Below are 20456 nucleotides of genomic sequence, written 5' to 3'. Positions count from 1 at the left end.
TGTTTTTGAAATAATGCGTCTTAATTTAGGAATAATTTAAGTCGCTTTTGACCCTACGGCAGAATTTATTTATCCTGTATAAAAAGCTGTGGAGGCCAAGCTATAGCACTTTTTATTTAGTTACATTTCTTGTCGATAATAAAATATTAGACGGCATTAAACTGTATACATAAAGAGAAATTTAACTTTTTATTTTACTTTTAATATGCTTGTTACGCCAAAGAGTCTACGTAACTCGAAGATCTAATATCTGAAATCACATCACTTACTATTTAATTATTGCTGTCACATGGTAATATAGCAAATATAGACTTGGCTAATAGATTTAAAATCTTCTTACTGTATTTTTATGAATTTTTTGAACTTCACCTAGATAATTGCCTAACAACTCGGTTGTTGCACATTTACTATAATCCGGTTTATTATATAATTTTTGCTAAGAAATGAAGCACCTTACTTAAATTATTGGCGGTTTTGAAATTATTGGTATAACAAAATTTGTAAGCAATGACACAAGCATAATACTTTAATATCTAGGTATTTCAGTATAATTTGAATTAGGTATTAATACTGAAGTGCATACCATAGTAAATACTAGTTACTATTTTATCAGTTAAATTGCAACTTAATTTTTTAAGTATTACATAATATTATAGACATATAATATGTATTAACTTATTAGAAATATTATTTTTACTTTTATTTTTTCTAATAGCATGGGCAAAGTACTCACTTTATACACTAAAATAAAAAAATTATAAAGTTTAACTTTTTACGCGCTAATACATAAATCTCCATGGAAATGTATATGATGCAATTTTCTTACACTTGTTTACAAATGCAAGCCCCCAAGTAATTCAGAGCATTAAATACAGTAACTGGGTTAAACCTATGTGAAATTTATCATGCGATATAAACTATAATATCGCTTTACAAAATTTATTTTTTAACCATTACTTACATAGTAAGTTTTCAAATGTCGATATCCTCTTTCGATAATGTGCGAAGCTATCGTCCTATCTATTTTTTATGGCAACCGAGCGGACGCTAGCTTATCACACATTTTTAGTAGACTTCCATCAAAATCAGTTTTATCGGAATCAGTCAAATCGGATTGGAAGTGGCTTTTGATTGTTCCACTAATATCTTTCCATTTGAAACCATATTTGAGACCGACACAAATGCATAAGAAAGTAATAGAGTATATATAGGATCGTGCTGATAACTTGCATATGTGAGGCGCTTATTGAATCGTTTAAATTAATTTGATATTTCTTTTTTTTTTTTAATATTTGCAGAGTTATTAGTTTTTACCGTCGAAAAGTTATAGCATGGTTATATTCGCAAACTTGCTACCAATTTTGCAATAACAATTGGCTGTTCAGCAAGTATCTAATAAAAATTAAATATTCACTGAAACACATTAATAATTATACATTTGTATGTTTTAGATGAAGTGACAGATTTGCTTAGATTTAATAGCTTTTTCAATTGTTGATGGTTGCAAATAATCATTAATGTAACAGCTCTTAGAATAACCAATAATATTTTAAGAATTCATTGCATATCGTAGAGATGTATTACGCATAACTTAATTTACATGATATACTTCGTTATTAATAACAATAAGATTTGTTAGCTAATTCAAGTAAATAGGCAATAATATGTAGTGAAAAAAATGTGAAAAATAAATTCGTGTAGGAATTGTGCATTAGACTAACAGCTGAAGTTTTATTTTCAACATGAGCGCATGATTGCCTATTTAGATGGTAGTTTTCAAGTGAACTTACTTATTTTCAATAAATAAAAAAAAATTCTACAGTTCAAATATTGTCAAAGTTTCAAGCTCAAATGTTCAAAGATTATTTTTTTTTATTAAAGGATGGCTTTAGGTGGTAAATTCAAGTGTTACGAATTAATTTATCTGTTAAATCAGGATCATAATTATTAATCAAAGAGCTTGTCTCAGTATGTCAACATACTGACTAACAACATACATTCTTTGTTATAATTTATAAAGTAATAATAAGTATGAAACTTATAATAAAACAGCGGTAAGTTTATAAGTTATGAATGTAACAGTTGAAAACTGCCATTTGTGCTTATGCAAGGAGTGTTGGAGTGAGAGGAAAGAACATGGTAGATGTGGGTTTTCTGTAAATAAAAATTGAAATGTATTTTAACCTTTATGTAAGGTGAAGTTTTTAAAATATTTTTTTATTAATTCCAAGTTTAAAGCAATCATAAAAGCTCTGGCAATTCAAAAAATATTGAAAATTTTTAAGATTGTTCGCATTCACAATATAACATTTTCAAAATCATCCATAAAAATATGTCAAATTAAAAATTATTCTTATTGCCGTCACGAAAAAAAAACATGTTGAAATCGAAGATATTTTGAGGCTATAACAACTAGAGCGTTTTATGAGCATGCAAGGTTTAGAAGGAGTATTTTAATAAATTAACTGTCCTCCAAAGTGTGTAATCGTCCAAAAAAATTGTCACCAGCTCTTTTATATTTTTCGTTAAAATCTCACAAAATTGATTATTAATTTATGCATGAAACTTTATTACAACTGACACAATACAAATAGTTACATTAACTATTAAAGTTATTTTTAAAACAGACAGGTGTTGCTAAAAACAAAATTGTAAAAATATTGGAAAATAAATGCTGTGGTTTTAAAAATCAGGCTAAAAATAATAAAACTAGCAGAATCATTATTTTTAGTATGTTTCGTTAAATTATTTATTATATATTTGAATATGTGTGTTTTATGCTTGGATCCAGACAAAATATCTTTTAATGAAGTAGCAGGAATTCAAGCATCTCGAGAAATATAATTTTAACGAGTATTTGATTAAATTTTAACAATTCTCCCGAACTGAAAAGCAGTTTTATAGGCTGATAATGAGACAATTATTATAAAATTAGCACAAAACCTATTCATTTATTCCATTCATTGCTTTATGTTCACAGTTGACATGTCCAGTTGATGATATGTAACGATAAGTTGACGCTATATTAAATTGAATGAAGCGTGCCGGCAGTGATCTTCTGTGAAGATTTTTGATTATATAGATTTGAGACTTGGGTCTCTCCTGTTTTGAGTGTCGATATCAATCTGTTGGGTACTCATATTCAAAGACCATTTCATTAGTACCTGTAGGTTCATTTAAAATCTTGAGTAATGGCAGTTTACGCTTCGAGAACCACATAAATATAAAACTGCCATCAGGATGCTCTTCTTGAGAATAACGAATGTGTATTTCCCTTTAATTTCTTTTCCCATATGGTCTTTCACATGTAGCTGCTCGGTTTATTGAAATATTTTTTTTGCATTTCACAAAAAGGCAGTCACATTTATTGTAAATATATTTTAAACAAAATTTATCAAAAATATTTAAAGACTAATTAAATTATATTTAAAAATTGCACCAGGCTTCAAGGGTCGGCATCATAATGCGCGACCAAAATCTAGAATTACACTGACCAATTCCATTAAATACTTAAGTAAGAAAACTCATTGATATATTAAGGTCGCAAAGTTATTTACCATATCCCAAATAGTTTAAGAACTGTCAATTCCTCATAAATGCCCTACTGACATTTTATAAAGCTCTTACAATTTGTTTTTAAATATATCAAATTAAAATATCGAAGCATTTCACTGAGTTACATAGAAAATACAAAAATTCAAAAAAAATTATATTCACATACACATATATATTTTTTTATTTTCTATGTAAGTTTTTTCTATCCGGTGTCTCCTTCTTGCCATAAATAATCAATTTTTGCAATGATATATAATATTTTTTTGCTGTTTTTAATTTGTTGTTTCTTTTTTAAACAAGAAAATACTTTTCAATTTTGGATTTGAGGATAATTCTTATAACACGCACTATTCGTATATTTTCTTTTAAGTTTTTATATTAAGCGATATCATTTTTTTTAAATTTTATTTTGCAGTTTAAAAGTTATATAATACAATGAAAAAAAACAAAAATTAAATTTATGTAAATAAACATAATGTTTAATGGTTTAGGTTTTCTATCTAAAACTTGATTTCAATTTTATTCAAAAAGAGAAGAAAAGTTATCAAGCGTATCAATCTGCTATATAATAATGATTAAGTATCATCATTCATTATAAATATTATTATCCACCCTATTGTGCAGATCTTTCAACATTGCATTTTTCATTCATTTGTTGGAATCAGTGGTTTTAACTAAAACAATTTATAGAGGTAACATTATGTAACCTTCAGCAAAATGTATATAACAAGAAGTATAAATATATAAATAATTACATGTGAAGACACTTTTGTAATAAAAAGTTACCCGCCCAAAGTCTATTTTTTACAACTCTTTCTTTGATTTTTAGTGTAGATTTTCATAATGATAATGATAGATAATGTAAAATTATACGCTATTTAGAGATTGTGTAAATATGTTATTTTTCCTTGCAAAATAAAATTTAAAATATTATCATTGTCGACTTATACAAATTAATAAACCATAAGAGGCTTGTTTGGTCAAAAAAATTTGAAGTCATTTTTAGCAAAAAATATTTAATGCATTTCTCAGAAATAAATAATTAAATACAATACCTTAATAAAATACAAAAAATAATAAAGAATTAAATTTACATATGGCGAGTGTTGCCGAAGCCACCATGTCCTGATTGTGATGCACCTTTGTTATAACCCATTTGAAGATTTAATTGCCCTTCACTAGCTCTTAGTTGCTCTTCGGTAAAGGTTCTTTCATTCTTTTCAGCCATTTTAGGGCCAAGAGTTGGTCCATTCCATTCCGGGTGTTTTTGGGTCATACGGCCCAAAGAATAAAGCGATAATGCTACCTAAAAAAATTAATTAAAGATTTGTGACAATTAGAGTTGGAAGAAAAAACTTACTTGAGCAACATTTCTTTTTTCAAAAAGATCAGCAGTCTGGAAAATCTCCTCTTGTGGAACTCCGTAAGCCTTCATGCCCGCTTGGAACCTTTGAATATTTTCCATAAGTTGGAAGTTGGTTCCTTTGGTGGCAATTTTCTTTACTGAGCCAGGAGTGAGTTTGTTCATAAGATTGCATAGAATAACACCATCTTTTAAGATGTCTTCAAATTCGCCTTTTGGCAGAGGTTCGCCCAAGACTTTGGAAATCCAGTCCAAGACTTCAGCTTCAACTTCCTTATTGCGTTTCTGCAAATTAAAAATGTCAGTTATATGTTTTAATTCCTGTCCTATATCAATCGTATTGTAATCAAAATGTTCTACTTATGAAAAATGATTCAAATTTTCTAAAAATACTATTTATGTCGTAATAAAAAGTCCTATAAAGTTATTTATCGACATTGAACTTTTAAATTAAATTCATTATAGTGGTTTCCAATTTTTATTACGTAATAGCCATTTTAAACGCATTCGTTAAATTTAAAAACAAACTAACGTAATGAAGTCAGCACTATAATCGTCTTCATTCTGGAAAATGTGGATTTAGATTTTGGAATTGAGCCAAAATCTGAGCTTTAACTATGTTCATACCGACATTTTTGAAAACTGTTTTTTTATAAAGTAGGATTACCAAAACTATAAAAAAAAAATTTTAATTTAATATTAGTATAATCTAATAGATAAATTAAGATCAAGATAATTTTTTATGTATTTTAATGGATGAGTTGGTTTAAATTAAATCATCAAAACGATTTATCTGAAAATATGAATTCTCCGTCTTCCGTGTGCAAATAATATCATTGCCAAAAATATCCTCGCTATTTTTAAATTTATATGAAACTGTCTAGAAGCTGTTTACTTTATCAATATAGAAAATATAGTTTTCTTATTGTGTAAACAATGGATACCTGCTGCAAATAAATATATATTCTTGGCACAAAGCTATAGCCTACAGGTGCCTATTTTTTGCATGCGTGGGAGATATGGTGATTTGAATAGATATGCATTTTTAATTGGATAAACGAGATATCTAAGAACAGACAACATTTATTAATGTTTAATTTAAAATTTATATTAGGTGGCCACGTTTTTTACATCAAAGATAAGTTTTTGAGAAATTGCAATAAAATTTCTAAAAAGACAGATTAAACGGTACTTACAGACATGTTGGCTATTTAAATAATGTTTTAGACTAATTTAGAGAGGGAATGGTTTTGGCGTCGCGACGGTGTTGACTGACTGAGGCGTCGGCTTAAGTTAGATCCTCTTTATGAGAAACTTGGGCGGGGGCGGGATGGTTTGTATATTTATCGTTCTAAACATGCGTGTGTCTGATGTTTTCTTGGATGTCCAAAAATTATTACTAATTATTTCTACTTTTGCCTATTGCGTATTGTCAGTAGCTTAACAATGCTCACCTAAATTATAAAAGTTCTCGGAAAAAATATATTAAGGATAACTTTTAAGAAACCTATAAAATTTTGTCATTTCTAGTAGAGTGAAAACGTTTATTGTAGCGGAATATACAATAAGTACTGGCTAATTATATAAGAATTGAATGATTAAAACTCGTCAATAATAATAGAATAGCGATTTACGATGCACTGGTAGAATTATAACTGAGTGTGGTATAACTGCGTGGAGGCAGTTCGAGATTGCCATCTTGAACAACTAAATATCATTCAAAAAGGGATTATTAAAGTAATTAAAAAAAAAATAAAATGTATCCAGCAGAAATGTTCTTTAAAGAAGTACAAATTCTAGATATGCGAAAATAGTGTTGATTGTATTGAGAACGTCTGTTATAGTGTATAAATAAAAATAAAATTAAGTTTGATCATATCAAACAATTACCAGAGTACAAGAAATTTTTCAAAAGCTTTCAATTTACTTCCTAGAGTTCTACAAGAAAATATAAGAGAAAAAAGTTTCAAATCTGCAGTTAAACTCTGGATCCAGCAAACAGACCACAATATTTTCCATAAATTAATTGGATAACAACCAAAATTGATTTACCTTAGAAAATATATATGACATTTTCTAAGCTAAGACATAAACAGCATTACCTAATTGGCAAGGTACCCTGACAAGCTAAACATTATAGCAGTTTTTCAGCAACTTAGAAGAATAATAATATATGTTAAAAATTGGAAAAATATTAAATCTAGCTTGGTTGTGAACTGTGAATAACCAAACTACCAGATGAAAAGTTTAAATCAGACAATTATTGAGATAAAAAAGTTTCAATTTAAACAATAACAAAGAAACTAAAAAAAGATTTAAAACTAAGTCTTAATATTAACTGTAATATAATTCAGAAACACACTCCTTTCTGGAACACACTTCCAAGAATACTATTTTTATCAGGAACACACTTTTTATTTAAATTCAAAATTTTAACCTGACTCCAATAGCCTGTCGTTCAATTTTTTTTCCAAGATAAACAACAAAAATAATTAAAATGCCACGAAAAGTGGTCCCTTTTAAAGACCTATTGAAACAATTTAGCAATGTTGACAATGTTCTGCATTATTGATTTTGCTGATTCAGTATTCTCTTGAAATCACTGGTCAAAGTAAGCAAGTGTACAAATTCTAGAAAATTGAAATTTCGAGAATTTCAATTTTCTAGATACTATAAATTAGAACTTTCTAATATAACCTAAATTGGTCGCAAAGAAGATGCATAACTAAAAACTAGACACTACATGAAAATAATAAACTAAACGTAATTAGAACCCTAAATGAACTTAACTAGTCAACTTATACTACAAAATACGAGGAAAACAGTACAAAAACTATGAAAATATTTAGTGTAGCTTCATTTAAAAAAATACCAGATCATATTAGGACATTAAACAAAAGATGTAACTAAAAAAACTATTCCTTAAAAGAACATTTAAATTCCTAGAATAGAACAAAATAAGGTTTACGTCAAAAGGGGATTTCCTAAAAAATAGAGGAAATCTGTAGGATGTGCTGTTCTAATATAATTTGGACGAACGGATTGCCATTACTGCATTTCTATTATTAAATACGATAAAGCTTATAGCAGAACTGTTAGGAGGTGCTTGTTGTTTTCAAAGTTGAAATTTTGTAAATCCTTCATTATTCCATCAATTGCCTTCAGAATTTATGGGATCAAAGCTCTCAAAATATTTTTTTTTATTTTGCATTCCATTCTAAAATATGGGTTGTTGAAACTTTAAGTCAATATTTTTAATTATTGGGCATTATTTAAAAACGTAACTTTGTTTTTAAACCTTTTAATATTGTTGCTGAACTGAATTTTTTAAAAACTTTTTCATATAAGATTTTATTTATTAAAAAAACTCTAAAATAACAATTTACTTACATCGCCTATTCGTGTACGTTTCCAAGATAAACAACAAAATGGATTGCAATGTCCAGAAACGTGATCCCTTATAAAGACTCATGGAATAATTTGGAGATTAAACAAAGACAGACAAAGCAAGCAAGTAAACTAGAAAGTATAGAAAACTTAAACTACCCGGATTTGCAATAAAGTACACCAAATAACCTAAACTATGGCCCAAATGAGGTAGTCAAACAAGATGAACTTCTAAAAACTAGACCGTACAGGTGAAAATAGTAAAGTAAAAAAATTTTAACGCCTAAATAAACTAAACTACTCAGCTGAAACTGCAAATTAAGAGTAAAATAGTCCAAAAACTATGGGAACGAATTTATATTGTCATACGAATATTTTTTAATCAAAATCAGCCTAATTATTATCTATTAGTTATAATATAATTTAAAAAACCTTATACAAATATAATTTAGTCTAATTATTATACAATTATAATACCAATATTATTACTTTCGCAGATCTATATTTTGGTTTATCATTTAAAATTATGAAAATACTAGACTTAGCAATACAAAATAAACAAGTTACATAACGACACTTGCAAATCAAATAGATCTTTTTTTAATGCTTTCCTTTAAAACATTCTTATAATAATTTGATTACATTCTTGTGACGTATATACTTAAATAAATTGTATGGCTTGTAAAATCCTATATTCAATATGAAGTCTATTGGTTCAATGTCGGGGTGCTGCAGCGTTTAGTTTATCGGCCTATTATTGACAATTTGTAATCTAAATCGGTCTTAATTTTGAATAATTGGCCATTGGAAGATAATTTAAAAGAACTTGAAGTGTAATATAAAAAAGAGGGACCCAGCAAGTTTTGAACTAGTTAATTTAGTGATTAATTAGTTATGTATTGATTTTATTTATCCAGAGTTTTGACCTAGTTCAGTTTCTGCTTTATGTCCCCAGCCACTAAATCTCAAACCATCCCTAGAATGCAACATGATAAAAGTATTTATGGGTTTGAGTTTATCGGTAATTCTATGTCCAATCCCTTCTATTCTTGTCCCCTAATTACTTGTGATTCCAAAATTTATAGTTTTTTAAATATTTATTTATGAAATTATTGGCAACTCTTAATATGCCACTTAATCAGATAATAAATTAATAATAATATTTTAATTTTTGTAAAAGTAATAAGTCTGTTTAAGCTTTTTCTCGCTGCATCGTTAGGATTTTTAATTATTAAAATTGGATATCACATATAAGTATTTGTTCACAATACTATACTATACGGCAAATTTACCATCAATGTATAATCATTTCTTTTCTTTACATTAGTAAATAAAGAAAATATGTTAGAGATGATATTTTAAATTAAAATGTTTATTTTCAAATAGTAAAATATTCAACTGTGAGTAGTATTAAAATTAAAATCATCATCAAAAGGTACATTTTATCGCAATTATATAATAATATTATAATATCGGTGTGTCGTCTGCAAAAGATTGGAAACCAGTATTGTATTCCATAGATCGTTGCGCGTAGAAAATTATTTTTCTTATCGGTTGGCTGTTTTTGTGCAAGGTTTGCTCATAAAATAAAATAAAAAATATAATAGTTTTTTTTACATATTTAAGCTTTTTTTCAATACTTCAGTAAATTTACACTTAGGCACTGACTTTTAGAATAGTTTAACAAATATAAGATTTTACCAAATTAATTGTGTGTACAGCCAAGGTTACATTTTCACGCGGCGAGTTACTTAATTTTCACATCAATAATATGGTGAATAACTTATTTTCAACATAGATTTTAATTTAATATTTAAGAAGATGTAGTAAATAGGAGTTTATTGGATTCTACTTTTTTTTCTTCCTCATCTAGGCGATGAAATCCAGATATCATTTCACTCTACTTCAATTATCATATTGTAAGATGTTATTTTAAATATTCATTTATTTTACTGATAATGAACTTTTTAGTTTTTTTTTTAATGTTAGAAATACAGAGTGTCCCGTAATTAATTGGACATAGGTTAATGTAGGATACCTGATATGAAAATAAACCGTTTGAGCTCAATATCGCTTAGCAAAATGTTATTGATTTTCGTTCTACAGGGTGTTAACCTATCCTTCTTTGATCTCCAAAAAGTAGACCGTTTTCGAAATAAACGCATTTTTGTATTACGTTGCGTATGAACAAATTATTATCGGAGTTTTACAAAGTAGGCTTTGCCTAGGATGAACACATCATAACTACGACCTGTCAAGGTGAAGTATTAATAAGTAAGTCTTTAATTTGGCTAAAGCTCGTGTTCTTGTTGTGTTATTTTCGCTTAAAAATGCCACGTCACAATGATTTTTCTAATGCTCAGATGCGGGATATGGTATGTGTATATGCTCAAGAAAAGTTTCGTAGTTGAAGAGCAGCGCAACGTTATTTAGATCTATATCCGGATAGAAGGCAGCCAAATCATCAAACATTTAAAGCGTTGTACGATAGATTAGGCGAAACAGGCTCATTTCGTTCAAAAAACGTAAATGCGGGAAGACCAAGGATAATTGCAGCAGATATGTAAGATCAAATTTTGATTCGTGTTATCGAAAATCCTAAAACCAGCACAAGACATATTGAGGCAGCCACTGGTGTAAGGAAATCTTCGGTGTCCAAAATTATACGCCAAGAAAAACTGTATCCATATCATTTCACTCCAGTTCAAAATCTTCTTCCTCAAGACTTTCCTGCAAGACTCCAATCCACTTCAGAATGATCCATTTTTTTGTAATAAAATTTTATTTACGAATGAAGCCACGTTTACAAGGAGAGGTGTTTTTAATTGGCGTAACAATTATATCTATTCGATGGAAAATCTTCATGCTTTTCAAGAACACCATTTTCAACATGAGTTTTCAATAAATATTTGGTGTGGTATCTTTGGGGATTGTATTGTGGGACCGTTTGAATTTCCAGCTAAGCTTAATGGAGAACATTATCTAAATTTCTTAAGGAATGATCTACCCATTCTTCTAGAAGATGTGCCCCTAAATTTAAGACGTGACAGTTGGTATATGCACGATGGTGCACCGGCACATTATTCACTGCAAGTCAGAAATTACTTGGACGAAATTCATCCTCATAAATGGATTCGTAGAGATAGTAGTGAATATCCGTGGCCTGCGCGTAGTCCCGATCTTAATCCCTTAGATTTTTATTTCTGGGGCTACTTGAAATCATTTGTGTATAAAAATAAAATAAATAACCGTCAGGAATTGTGGCAAAAGATTTTGGAAGGAGTCAATACCATCAAGGCCTAACAAGAATCATTGTTTGGAGTCAGGCAAAATTTAAATAAAAGAATTAGACAATGTGTCCTAGTGGATGGTGAACATTTTGAACAATTATTATAATCAACAGTATTTTCTAATTTTATCGTTGTTAATTACATTCTAGATTAAGTGTTCATACGCAACCTAATAAAAAAATACGTTTATTTCGAAAACGGTCTACTTTTTGAAGATCAAAGAACTATACCTTTTTTGACTAGAATTAAATGCTGTTTTATTATTTTCACTCGCAAATGTACGTACAGGGAGACTCAATGTTGTTGTATGTGGCGCCATCTAGTGGCAATGGCAAAATATATATCATATTCGTGTTCCTCATCCCAAATAATAAGAGTATGCCAAATTTTAGGTTAATCTGTCCAGTGGATTCCAAAATATTACAATAAATGTTTGGTAAAAAATTAGTTTTAACACCCTGTAGAATGAAAACCAATAGCATTTTGCTAAGCGATATTGAGCTCGGTTTATTTTCTTGTCAGGTATCCTACATTAACCTATGTCCAATTAATTACGGGACACCCTGTATACATATAACTATCTTATTATCTAACTTCAATATAGATGATTTTTGTTATCAGTATTACAAAGGATTAAAAAATATTAAGAATAATAAAAATCTAAGACTTAAAAATAACCTCTAAAAGCTCTACTATAAGTTCTTTTGTGGTTATCCAATATCTACATAATTAATATGATCATAAGTGATTTAACAACACAGTAAATATGTGAATATTAATAACCAATACGTAAACACAAGCCGCAGGGAAACCGTGGAGGCGTTTAAAAACAAAACGTTGTGGCAACCATTTTTCGAGTTATTGCTGATTTCGGATGTATACACCATACCGTATTATTATGATATCATAAATTATTATAAAAACTCGATTTTGCTTCTCGCTACTCTTGCCTAATAGCACTTAAGCTAATATGTTCGAGTTGGCAGACTATCGCTTTCGTTATGTAGTTGAATTTTTATTCATTTCCATGTTTTTTACTGGCCTATCTTTCAAATATATCTTTTTTGTTTTATTATTTTTTAATAAAAATTGTTTAGTTTTGATTGAGTTTTTTTAAGTTAATAATTATTTTTATTTAATTTAGGTTGCTGGAAAACGTGATCCTGAACAAGAAAGGGAAGCTCAAGCATGGATTGAATCGGTCATTGGCGAAAGATTTCCACCAATGCCTTATGAATTTGCATTGAGGGATGGCATCATCCTTTGTAAACTCATGAACAGGCTACAACCTGGAATTATTTCAAAAATTAACACATCTGGAGGAGATTACAAAATGATGGATAACCTTAGCCAGTAAGACTATTTTTATATTACCAGATTGATTTTTCTTATATAAACCATAAGAAAATTACAGCTTACGTGGGTATATAAATGATTGGATATATAAAATAATGATAATAAATACATACTATCAGATATACTAAAAAAAAAATATTTTTTTTTATGTACAGGGTGTCCCATTTTGGTTACTTTTACGGGATATCTCCGTTCTTTTTAGAAATAGAGAGTTGCGGTTTTCGCCACACTGTGCTATTTTTTCGTAAAACTAAAGATGCCATTAACAAAATTATCATAGCCCTTTTATTTTTTTAAAAACAGGACATTTTTGAAATGTTTGCATTTTGGGACCCCCGTCGTATCTCCATTATTTTTACAGTTTTTGTAAAAGTAAAAACTCATTCTTATAGATTTTTTTTTATAGAATGTAGTAGTATAGATATATTTTTTTTTATTAATAGTTTTTGAGTTATAACCCAAACTTATGTTTTTTTTAAATAGAACACTCTTATAGTTCATAAAATTGGTCTTTTTTATTTTTATTTTTTTCATAAAATTGGTCTTATTTACCTTTTCAAAAATATATAACAGTATGGAATTATTTTTAAAAATACGCAAATAACTAAGAATTTTCTACATTAAATGCATAATTTAATAGTAGGCCATAAATAACAATAATAGACAAATAAAAACTTACAAATTCATTACATTACATTCTTATTTTTATTGTAATAAAGCAATATAAAAAACAAATATATAAATTTAATAACACTAACACTATAAGAAAACAACTATATAACAAAACAACATTTTTACAAAAGATGTTCAAAATCACCATCATTTTCTCTGATACAAAATTGGCATATTTGTAAACCTGTGAATATCATTTAAAATAATAATTTGTCTCCTTCTCAGATTTTGAAATGCTATGAATTGCGTCTTGAAGTTCTATGAAAATATTGCATTGTCTTTTATATACTTAAAATTATTTATTTATTTATTAACGCTATCCACCAAATTTACAAAAATAAAATAATACAAAAGTTACTAATATTAATTAAACTTAAGCTTGATAATAGAAAGACAAATCAATGTTAAAAATTAATTTAAAGAAACATGTTAATTTAATAAAAAACAATTTATTTGTCATTTGTTTGTTTCTCGTTATAAATAGCCATGGCCTCCCATTAAATTATGAATGTGATAATCTAAATTTAGAAAATCGTAATTTTTTTCCGTATTTTTGAAAAAAAGTCCATACTGTTATATATTTTTAAAAATGTAAAAAAAGGCCAATATTATGAACTATAAACATACAGGGTGTTTCATTAAAAAAAAAACATCAGTTTGCGTTATAACTCAGAAACAATTGATTAAAAAAAATATATCTACACCACTGGATTCTACGGAAAAAAATCTATAAAGATGAATTTTTACTTTTACAAAAACTTTAAAGATAACGGAAACACTACGGGGGTCCCAAGATGTAAAAATTTCAAAAATGTCCTGTATCTTAAAAAAGAAAAGAGCTATGAAAATTTTGTTAACAGCATCTTTAGTTTTACAAAAAAGTACGAACTCTCTATCTCTAAAAATAACGGAAATATCCCGCAAATAAGTACCCAAAATGGGACACCCTGTACAGGATGTCTAAATTTGTACACTTTTGTAGGTTTTCTCGGTTGCGCATTACTGTGCTATTTTTTTATGAAACGAAATATGCCCTTGTCAAAAATTTGATAGCTGTCTTTGTTTTTAATCTACAGAGTGGTTTTTAAAATTTTAAATATTGAAACCCCTTGAATATATAATCTATTTTGTTGTAATAATTTAAGATTTTATTTTTTAGATAAAAAATAGACTTTTTTTAAATTGAACACTCTATATATTTTTAAATAGAAAAATCTGCTTAATTTTTTCCTTTAAAAAATATATAACACCATGGACTGATTTTTATAAATTTTTTGTAAAGGTTTTTAACAATAAACAGAAATTTAAATAATCATGGCGGTTTTTCGAAACCAATACTAAGAAATTATCAAAAAGAGAATTATTTGGATTAAATTGATGTTTAGACATGTGTCCTTGCAAATCTATCTACACCTTGTAGAGTCACTGAGTCTGAAGTCGGCGTTAAGAAAAGCCCATTTGATTTAAAAAAAAAACAAATTTCATCCTTAGAAGGATTTGTAAAACTGGATTGTTCAACAGTCTCAACTTGGAAACGTTGAATTTTAACCATTTTTTTGTAATTGATAAATTGCTCAGACACAAGTAAACATTAACTTGACAGATTTGTAAAACCAACAAAATTCTCATAATAATCTTGAGCGTTAACGGCAGAGAAGGTTCGGATTTAGCGTTGCACCGTTGATTGAGAATATGGGCATATTATTTTATCTATTATTCAATCAACGGTTGCACGTTTCATTTTGGGTGGGTAACTACAAGTCGTTCTTAGAATGTTTGAAGGCGTGCTGACAGCAGATCGATATTTAAACATACTACAAGTCAGTCCCGAGCTTATACAAAATATTCCATTGGCAAATTTAAACAATATTTATTTTCAACATTATAATACTATATAAACTATTATATAATTTTAACATTATTTGCCCATTCCTAGAGAGGATTCGTTTCCGTCGAAATGGATCACCCGATCTTGCCATTTTGGACTTATTTTGTGATGGGTACCTAAAAAATTGATTTTATATGTTGTGACATACAAATTCTGAACAATTACACGAATCAATAATAACAGCTTACAGAAGTTGCATGCGTGTCCCATTATACTTTTAAATTTAAGTAAACGCAGATGTTGTAAAATTTGTGTACGAGAAAATAGAAACAATGATGACAAATTGAAATTCAGTGCATAGCGTTATATACTCTTGAAAAGAAAAAATAAAACAATTTTTTTATTTAAAAACATACAGAGTGTTTCATTAAAAAAAAACTAAGTTTATTTTTTTAAACTAAGTTTATCTCAAAATCCTAAATTATTACAATAAAACAGGTAACATAATAGTAATCTACGGAAAACCCTATCAAAACCATTCTTTACTTTTAATATGTTAAATAATAGCGGAGATACAAGAGAGATCCCCAAATTCCAAAATTTTCAAAATCACTCTGTAGATTAAAAACTATGATAGTTGTCAAATTTTTGACAATGGCATATTTGGTTTCATAAAAAAGTAGTACAATAATGTGAAAACCGCAAGGCTCCTCTAGCAATCAAGGTAACCTACAAAAGTGTCCAAACTTGGACACCTAATTTTATTTCTGATTTTTGTTTGGCATAGTATCAAACAAAATTAAGCATAAATATTATATTCTATTATTAAAATATTTATTATTTTATTGAGATATTAAACTGAATGCTGGCATAGGATATTATGGCAAAAAACAAATATTAGTCTGGAAATCGAATATATAATTGAAAAAATTCGAAATTCGAATATTTATATTAATATAGAATTGTTTTTTATTAAGGCTCAGATGATAAATTTAAATAAAAATATTAAATTCATCACGCTTTCTAGTATGTCTGTCACTAAAGTAATTACTATAGGATTTTCGTCATTTCTTGGCAAGTTTTAAAAAAAGAATATATTTTTACTTTCAATGTGTAATGTCACTACATCGAAATTTTATTAGTAATTAGTTTCCGTTAAAAAAAACTACCAGATTTTGCATGATTTGCTTTGCGATATTTCCATCACAATTTTGTGTTGAGTATATATTTTTTATTTTATATTTAAGTCAATCAAAAATATAGGTAATTTCTTTTTATTGGTTTTTAATAGTATTTACAATGTGATTAATAGTGCAATTTTAGTAGTGCAGAATTAATATTCATAACTTGCTCTAACCGTGAAGAAACCTTATTGCAAACCTTGTTCTATAAACAAAACAAGTTTTGCCACACCACTGTATCAAAATAATTTATTTTCTATTTCAAAACAAATTATTTTGATACAGTGGATCAATCATATAAACATTGAAATATATATCACTATTGAGATAAGTGACAAGTTTATATAAAGTTTTTACAAACCCGTTAATAATCTTATTACCAGAACCATTGTGCTAATGCATAACTTGGTTTGGCTACTAAGAAAGTGGCCGATTTTAATTCAAATCTTTAAAACATTTTTGGGAATTCTTTATTAGAATAAGAAAATATCTGTATGTATTTAAATTGTAATTTAAAGTCTACTTTTCGTAGACTTTTTTCACTGAATCCAAATATGTTTAGTGTAAATATTAACTGTTAGTTTTCAGAAAGAGTTTCGAAGAAAGGCTCAATTTAAAATTGGCTAAAATCTACCTTGAAAGTATTACATAATCGATTTTATGTTGTGGTTTAATAAATATATTTATATTTTTAACTACATTAAATATTAGATGATCCTTAAAATTTGGTATATATTTATATTGGAAGAGAAGAAAATATTTATAAATTAGGGACCATTGATGTAATATATGAATATGGATGATATCCTGTAAATTATTATTAAATAATACAAGGTAGTGTCTGAGAGCAAAGAGTACTGGTAATGTTATTATCTAACTACATAAATATTGGCTGTAAGGTTTTTTAAAACCATGTATTACTGTATGCTATACTCACAGAGCATTCTGATCTAGTGAGCAACGTGCTTAAGACACTCATTTTCCTCCCTACATTATTATCAATACCACAACAACTATATTTGCAATAAATCGTTAAATCAAGCAGTATAATGTGTCAATAACATTTTATTAAAATAAAGTTTCCATTTTTTCATCCGTTATCGTTATGATTAAAAATAATAATTTGTATAAGTATATATTATTATTTTCCAGGTTTCAAAAAGCTTGTGTAAAATATGGAGTACCAGATGTGGACCTTTTCCAAACTACTGATCTCTGGGACCAGAAGAATATCGCTTTGGTAACCACCACTATCTTTGCCATCGGGCGCACCTGTTATAAGCACCCAGAATGGAGGGGTCCCTTCTTAGGTAATAATCTTGTTTTAAAAACATTAATATACAAGATTTCATTTGCAGATTTACTATTTGAAAAAAATGGGCCCTTTACAGTTTAGAATTTTTGTTTTTTATTCCTTTATATTTTGCTTAATCTAAATTATTTAAGATTGGTTAATCATTTATAAAACTACACTTACTGCTATGCTTACGCTACTTTTTCTTTCTTCTCTGAAAATTATTTAACAATTTACCTGCCAAGTGGCTCAACTCGTGTAACAATTTCCTCCTCAGAAATATTTTATAATTTGGTAGAATTTTTTTTGTTATAATTTGGGAAAAAAATATCAGCTTTATGTGTAATCACAAAAAAATATGTTTGTAATTCACAATAACAGAATAATAATCGACAAGATTTAGATGGTTCTTATGCATAATGTCTTTATATTACATCACATAAAATTCCTATTTTTTAAGGATATATTTCAATAGATCTATCATTATTAAGAAAAAAAATTTTATTTTTTATATATACATAATATATAACAACACAAATAAATATAAAACGTTAAATATTTTCTTGACTCTAGGGCCAAGACCTTCAGAAGAAAACAAACGTGATTTCTCAGAAAGTCAGCTAAGAGCTAGTGAAGGAATTATTGGTCTACAAGCTGGATCAAATAAAGGTGCAACCCAAGCTGGCCAAAACTTTGGTGCTTCTAGAAAGATTATCCTGGGAAAATAGGCAAGGAGGCGCCTAAGATTAAAATAAATATCATTATTTATATATTTTTTAAACAAGGCATTCAAAAAAAGATCAAACAAAACTTTATTAAAATAATATTATAAATAATAAATACAGGTTAAATCCAACTGAAAATTAGGTGAACAAATTAAAAACCGGTAAAGCAATTGAAACAATATTTATGTTTAAATATAAAATAGATTTATTTTTTTAGACATTTTAACTAGTATTTTATTTTTCCTTTTTTCTTACAGGTACACTTACTTTTTAGGTACGTACTTTATTTGGTATAAGTGTCTCCATAATATCCATTAATAGGTATCTATATTATTATTTCTTATTATCCTGTAAAAAGTATCAAGTTTTCATCTTGTCATCATCTTGTGAAACCAAGATTGGGACTTTTAACACAGAATATGCTCTGGCTATATAACCTGATGTATAGATAGGGCTTAAATGTTTCTTTTATAAGCATGGATATTGCTTGGGTATACACACAAGAGTCATAAAACCTATAATAGCCTAGGGCTGGTGGTAGAGCAAAGTATCTTAATAATTTTGAATAGCCTTCAAAGATCGGCTAGTACAATTTCGTTCGACAGCTATCGTGGAGGTGCTATTTGGCTTAGCTCTCTTGCGTCTCTACTTACAGGAAAAAGCTTTGAGTACCACAAAACGGCTATATTATGAATGTCTATATGATTATAATTGACTTCAGAATGTAAGAAACAGACATGCCCTCTGATAGGCCGAGAAAGGCTCACTGACAGTATATACACCAAACCCTTCTGGGTAACCGAATAATATATAGGAATAAAGTTAAAAGTTGACTCTTTACATCTCAATCCTAGAATGGAAACAATGGTGAAGGAGAGAAGTTAAGATGTAAAAATTGAAACCACCAAAACTCCAGTGCAAAGAGGCAAGAAGGAGAAACGAAGAGGGGGACAACCCCCTGATGAAGATTTCCAACTGTTTCACCGATTAGTAAATTGGCTTACCCTGTTATCCTAGTAGTTCGAAGTTCAAACACGAATTTTTATAAATTATCAATAGATTATTTCTGTTTTTATGTTTTATTGAAGAAGAAGTTTTCTGCACCTTTGGACGTATTACAAAAGATTTGTAAGAAATTTCGCAGATCTTGCAAAATTTCACATAAGCTCACAGAGTAAAAAATTGTAATTTTATTCGATCAGCATAATATAAAGAAGATGTGATTCAAGTGCTAAAAAGAGTTTTGTGCACATTTCTAATTGTGTTAAATCGAAGCCGTCTTTTCCCAAAAACATAAAGATAGCAAGCGATAGCTTATTTCAGTAAAATACTGTCAAAGCTAGAAAGAAATTATTTTGTAGTCAAAAAGACAGTTATTGGTAGCTTTAAAAAATATTCAACACTATATACCATAAATATTTATATGGTCAACGATTCATCCTTCAGATTGATGATGCTTTTCTGAAATGGTTGTTTCTGTTTAACAATCCTTAAGGTTTTAATACAAATAAGTGTAAATTATTTGGATTTAATATCATATTAAAAAATAGTGCCCTAGAAGATGCAATAGCAGTTTAAATTTACTGCGAAAGCAGTTTATGATGGCATGACTTCAGTTCATGGCACACACCAACCTCAGGATCTGATTTCTTAAATTTTTACTTTATAACTCGCACAAATTTGAAGATTATGTAAGTAATTCTCTAGAAAATCTTTCAAAAGAACTTAACATGTAATGAGAAATGTAATTAGTCTTGAACATATATGGGGTATATAATGTGTCTAAGAAAAGGATGTCTATCATA

The 20456-nt window shown here is 28.2% G+C and overlaps 2 protein-coding genes across 2 annotated transcripts in view; one reads left to right on the top strand and one right to left on the bottom strand.

The window, feature by feature from the left end:
• Positions 1 to 18877, top strand: part of LOC126742856 (muscle-specific protein 20-like) — a 42325-nt gene extending 23448 nt beyond the window's left edge. Inside the window, exons 2-4 of the mRNA XM_050449671.1 lie at positions 12740 to 12948; positions 17785 to 17942; positions 18500 to 18877. Of these exons, the coding sequence (XP_050305628.1) occupies positions 12740 to 12948; positions 17785 to 17942; positions 18500 to 18654 (522 nt within the window). The 3' untranslated portion in view covers positions 18655 to 18877. The remainder of the gene's footprint in view (positions 1 to 12739; positions 12949 to 17784; positions 17943 to 18499) is intronic.
• LOC126742857 (myophilin) lies at positions 4552 to 6274 on the bottom strand. Its single transcript, XM_050449672.1, has 3 exons — positions 6115 to 6274; positions 4916 to 5203; positions 4552 to 4861 (listed from the first exon to the last, which is right to left on the bottom strand). Exons 1-3 carry the CDS (start codon positions 6118 to 6120, stop codon positions 4646 to 4648), a joined length of 510 nt encoding a protein of 169 aa, XP_050305629.1. The 5' UTR covers positions 6121 to 6274; the 3' UTR covers positions 4552 to 4645.
• Positions 18878 to 20456: the final 1579 nt, after the last annotated feature.

Source organism: Anthonomus grandis, chromosome 12 (assembly GCF_022605725.1).
Source record: "Anthonomus grandis grandis chromosome 12, icAntGran1.3, whole genome shotgun sequence".
Taxonomy (NCBI): Eukaryota; Metazoa; Arthropoda; class Insecta; order Coleoptera; family Curculionidae; genus Anthonomus; species Anthonomus grandis.
The sequence above is the reverse complement of the archived record's forward strand: the minus strand, read 5'-3'. Positions and strand labels throughout refer to the sequence as shown.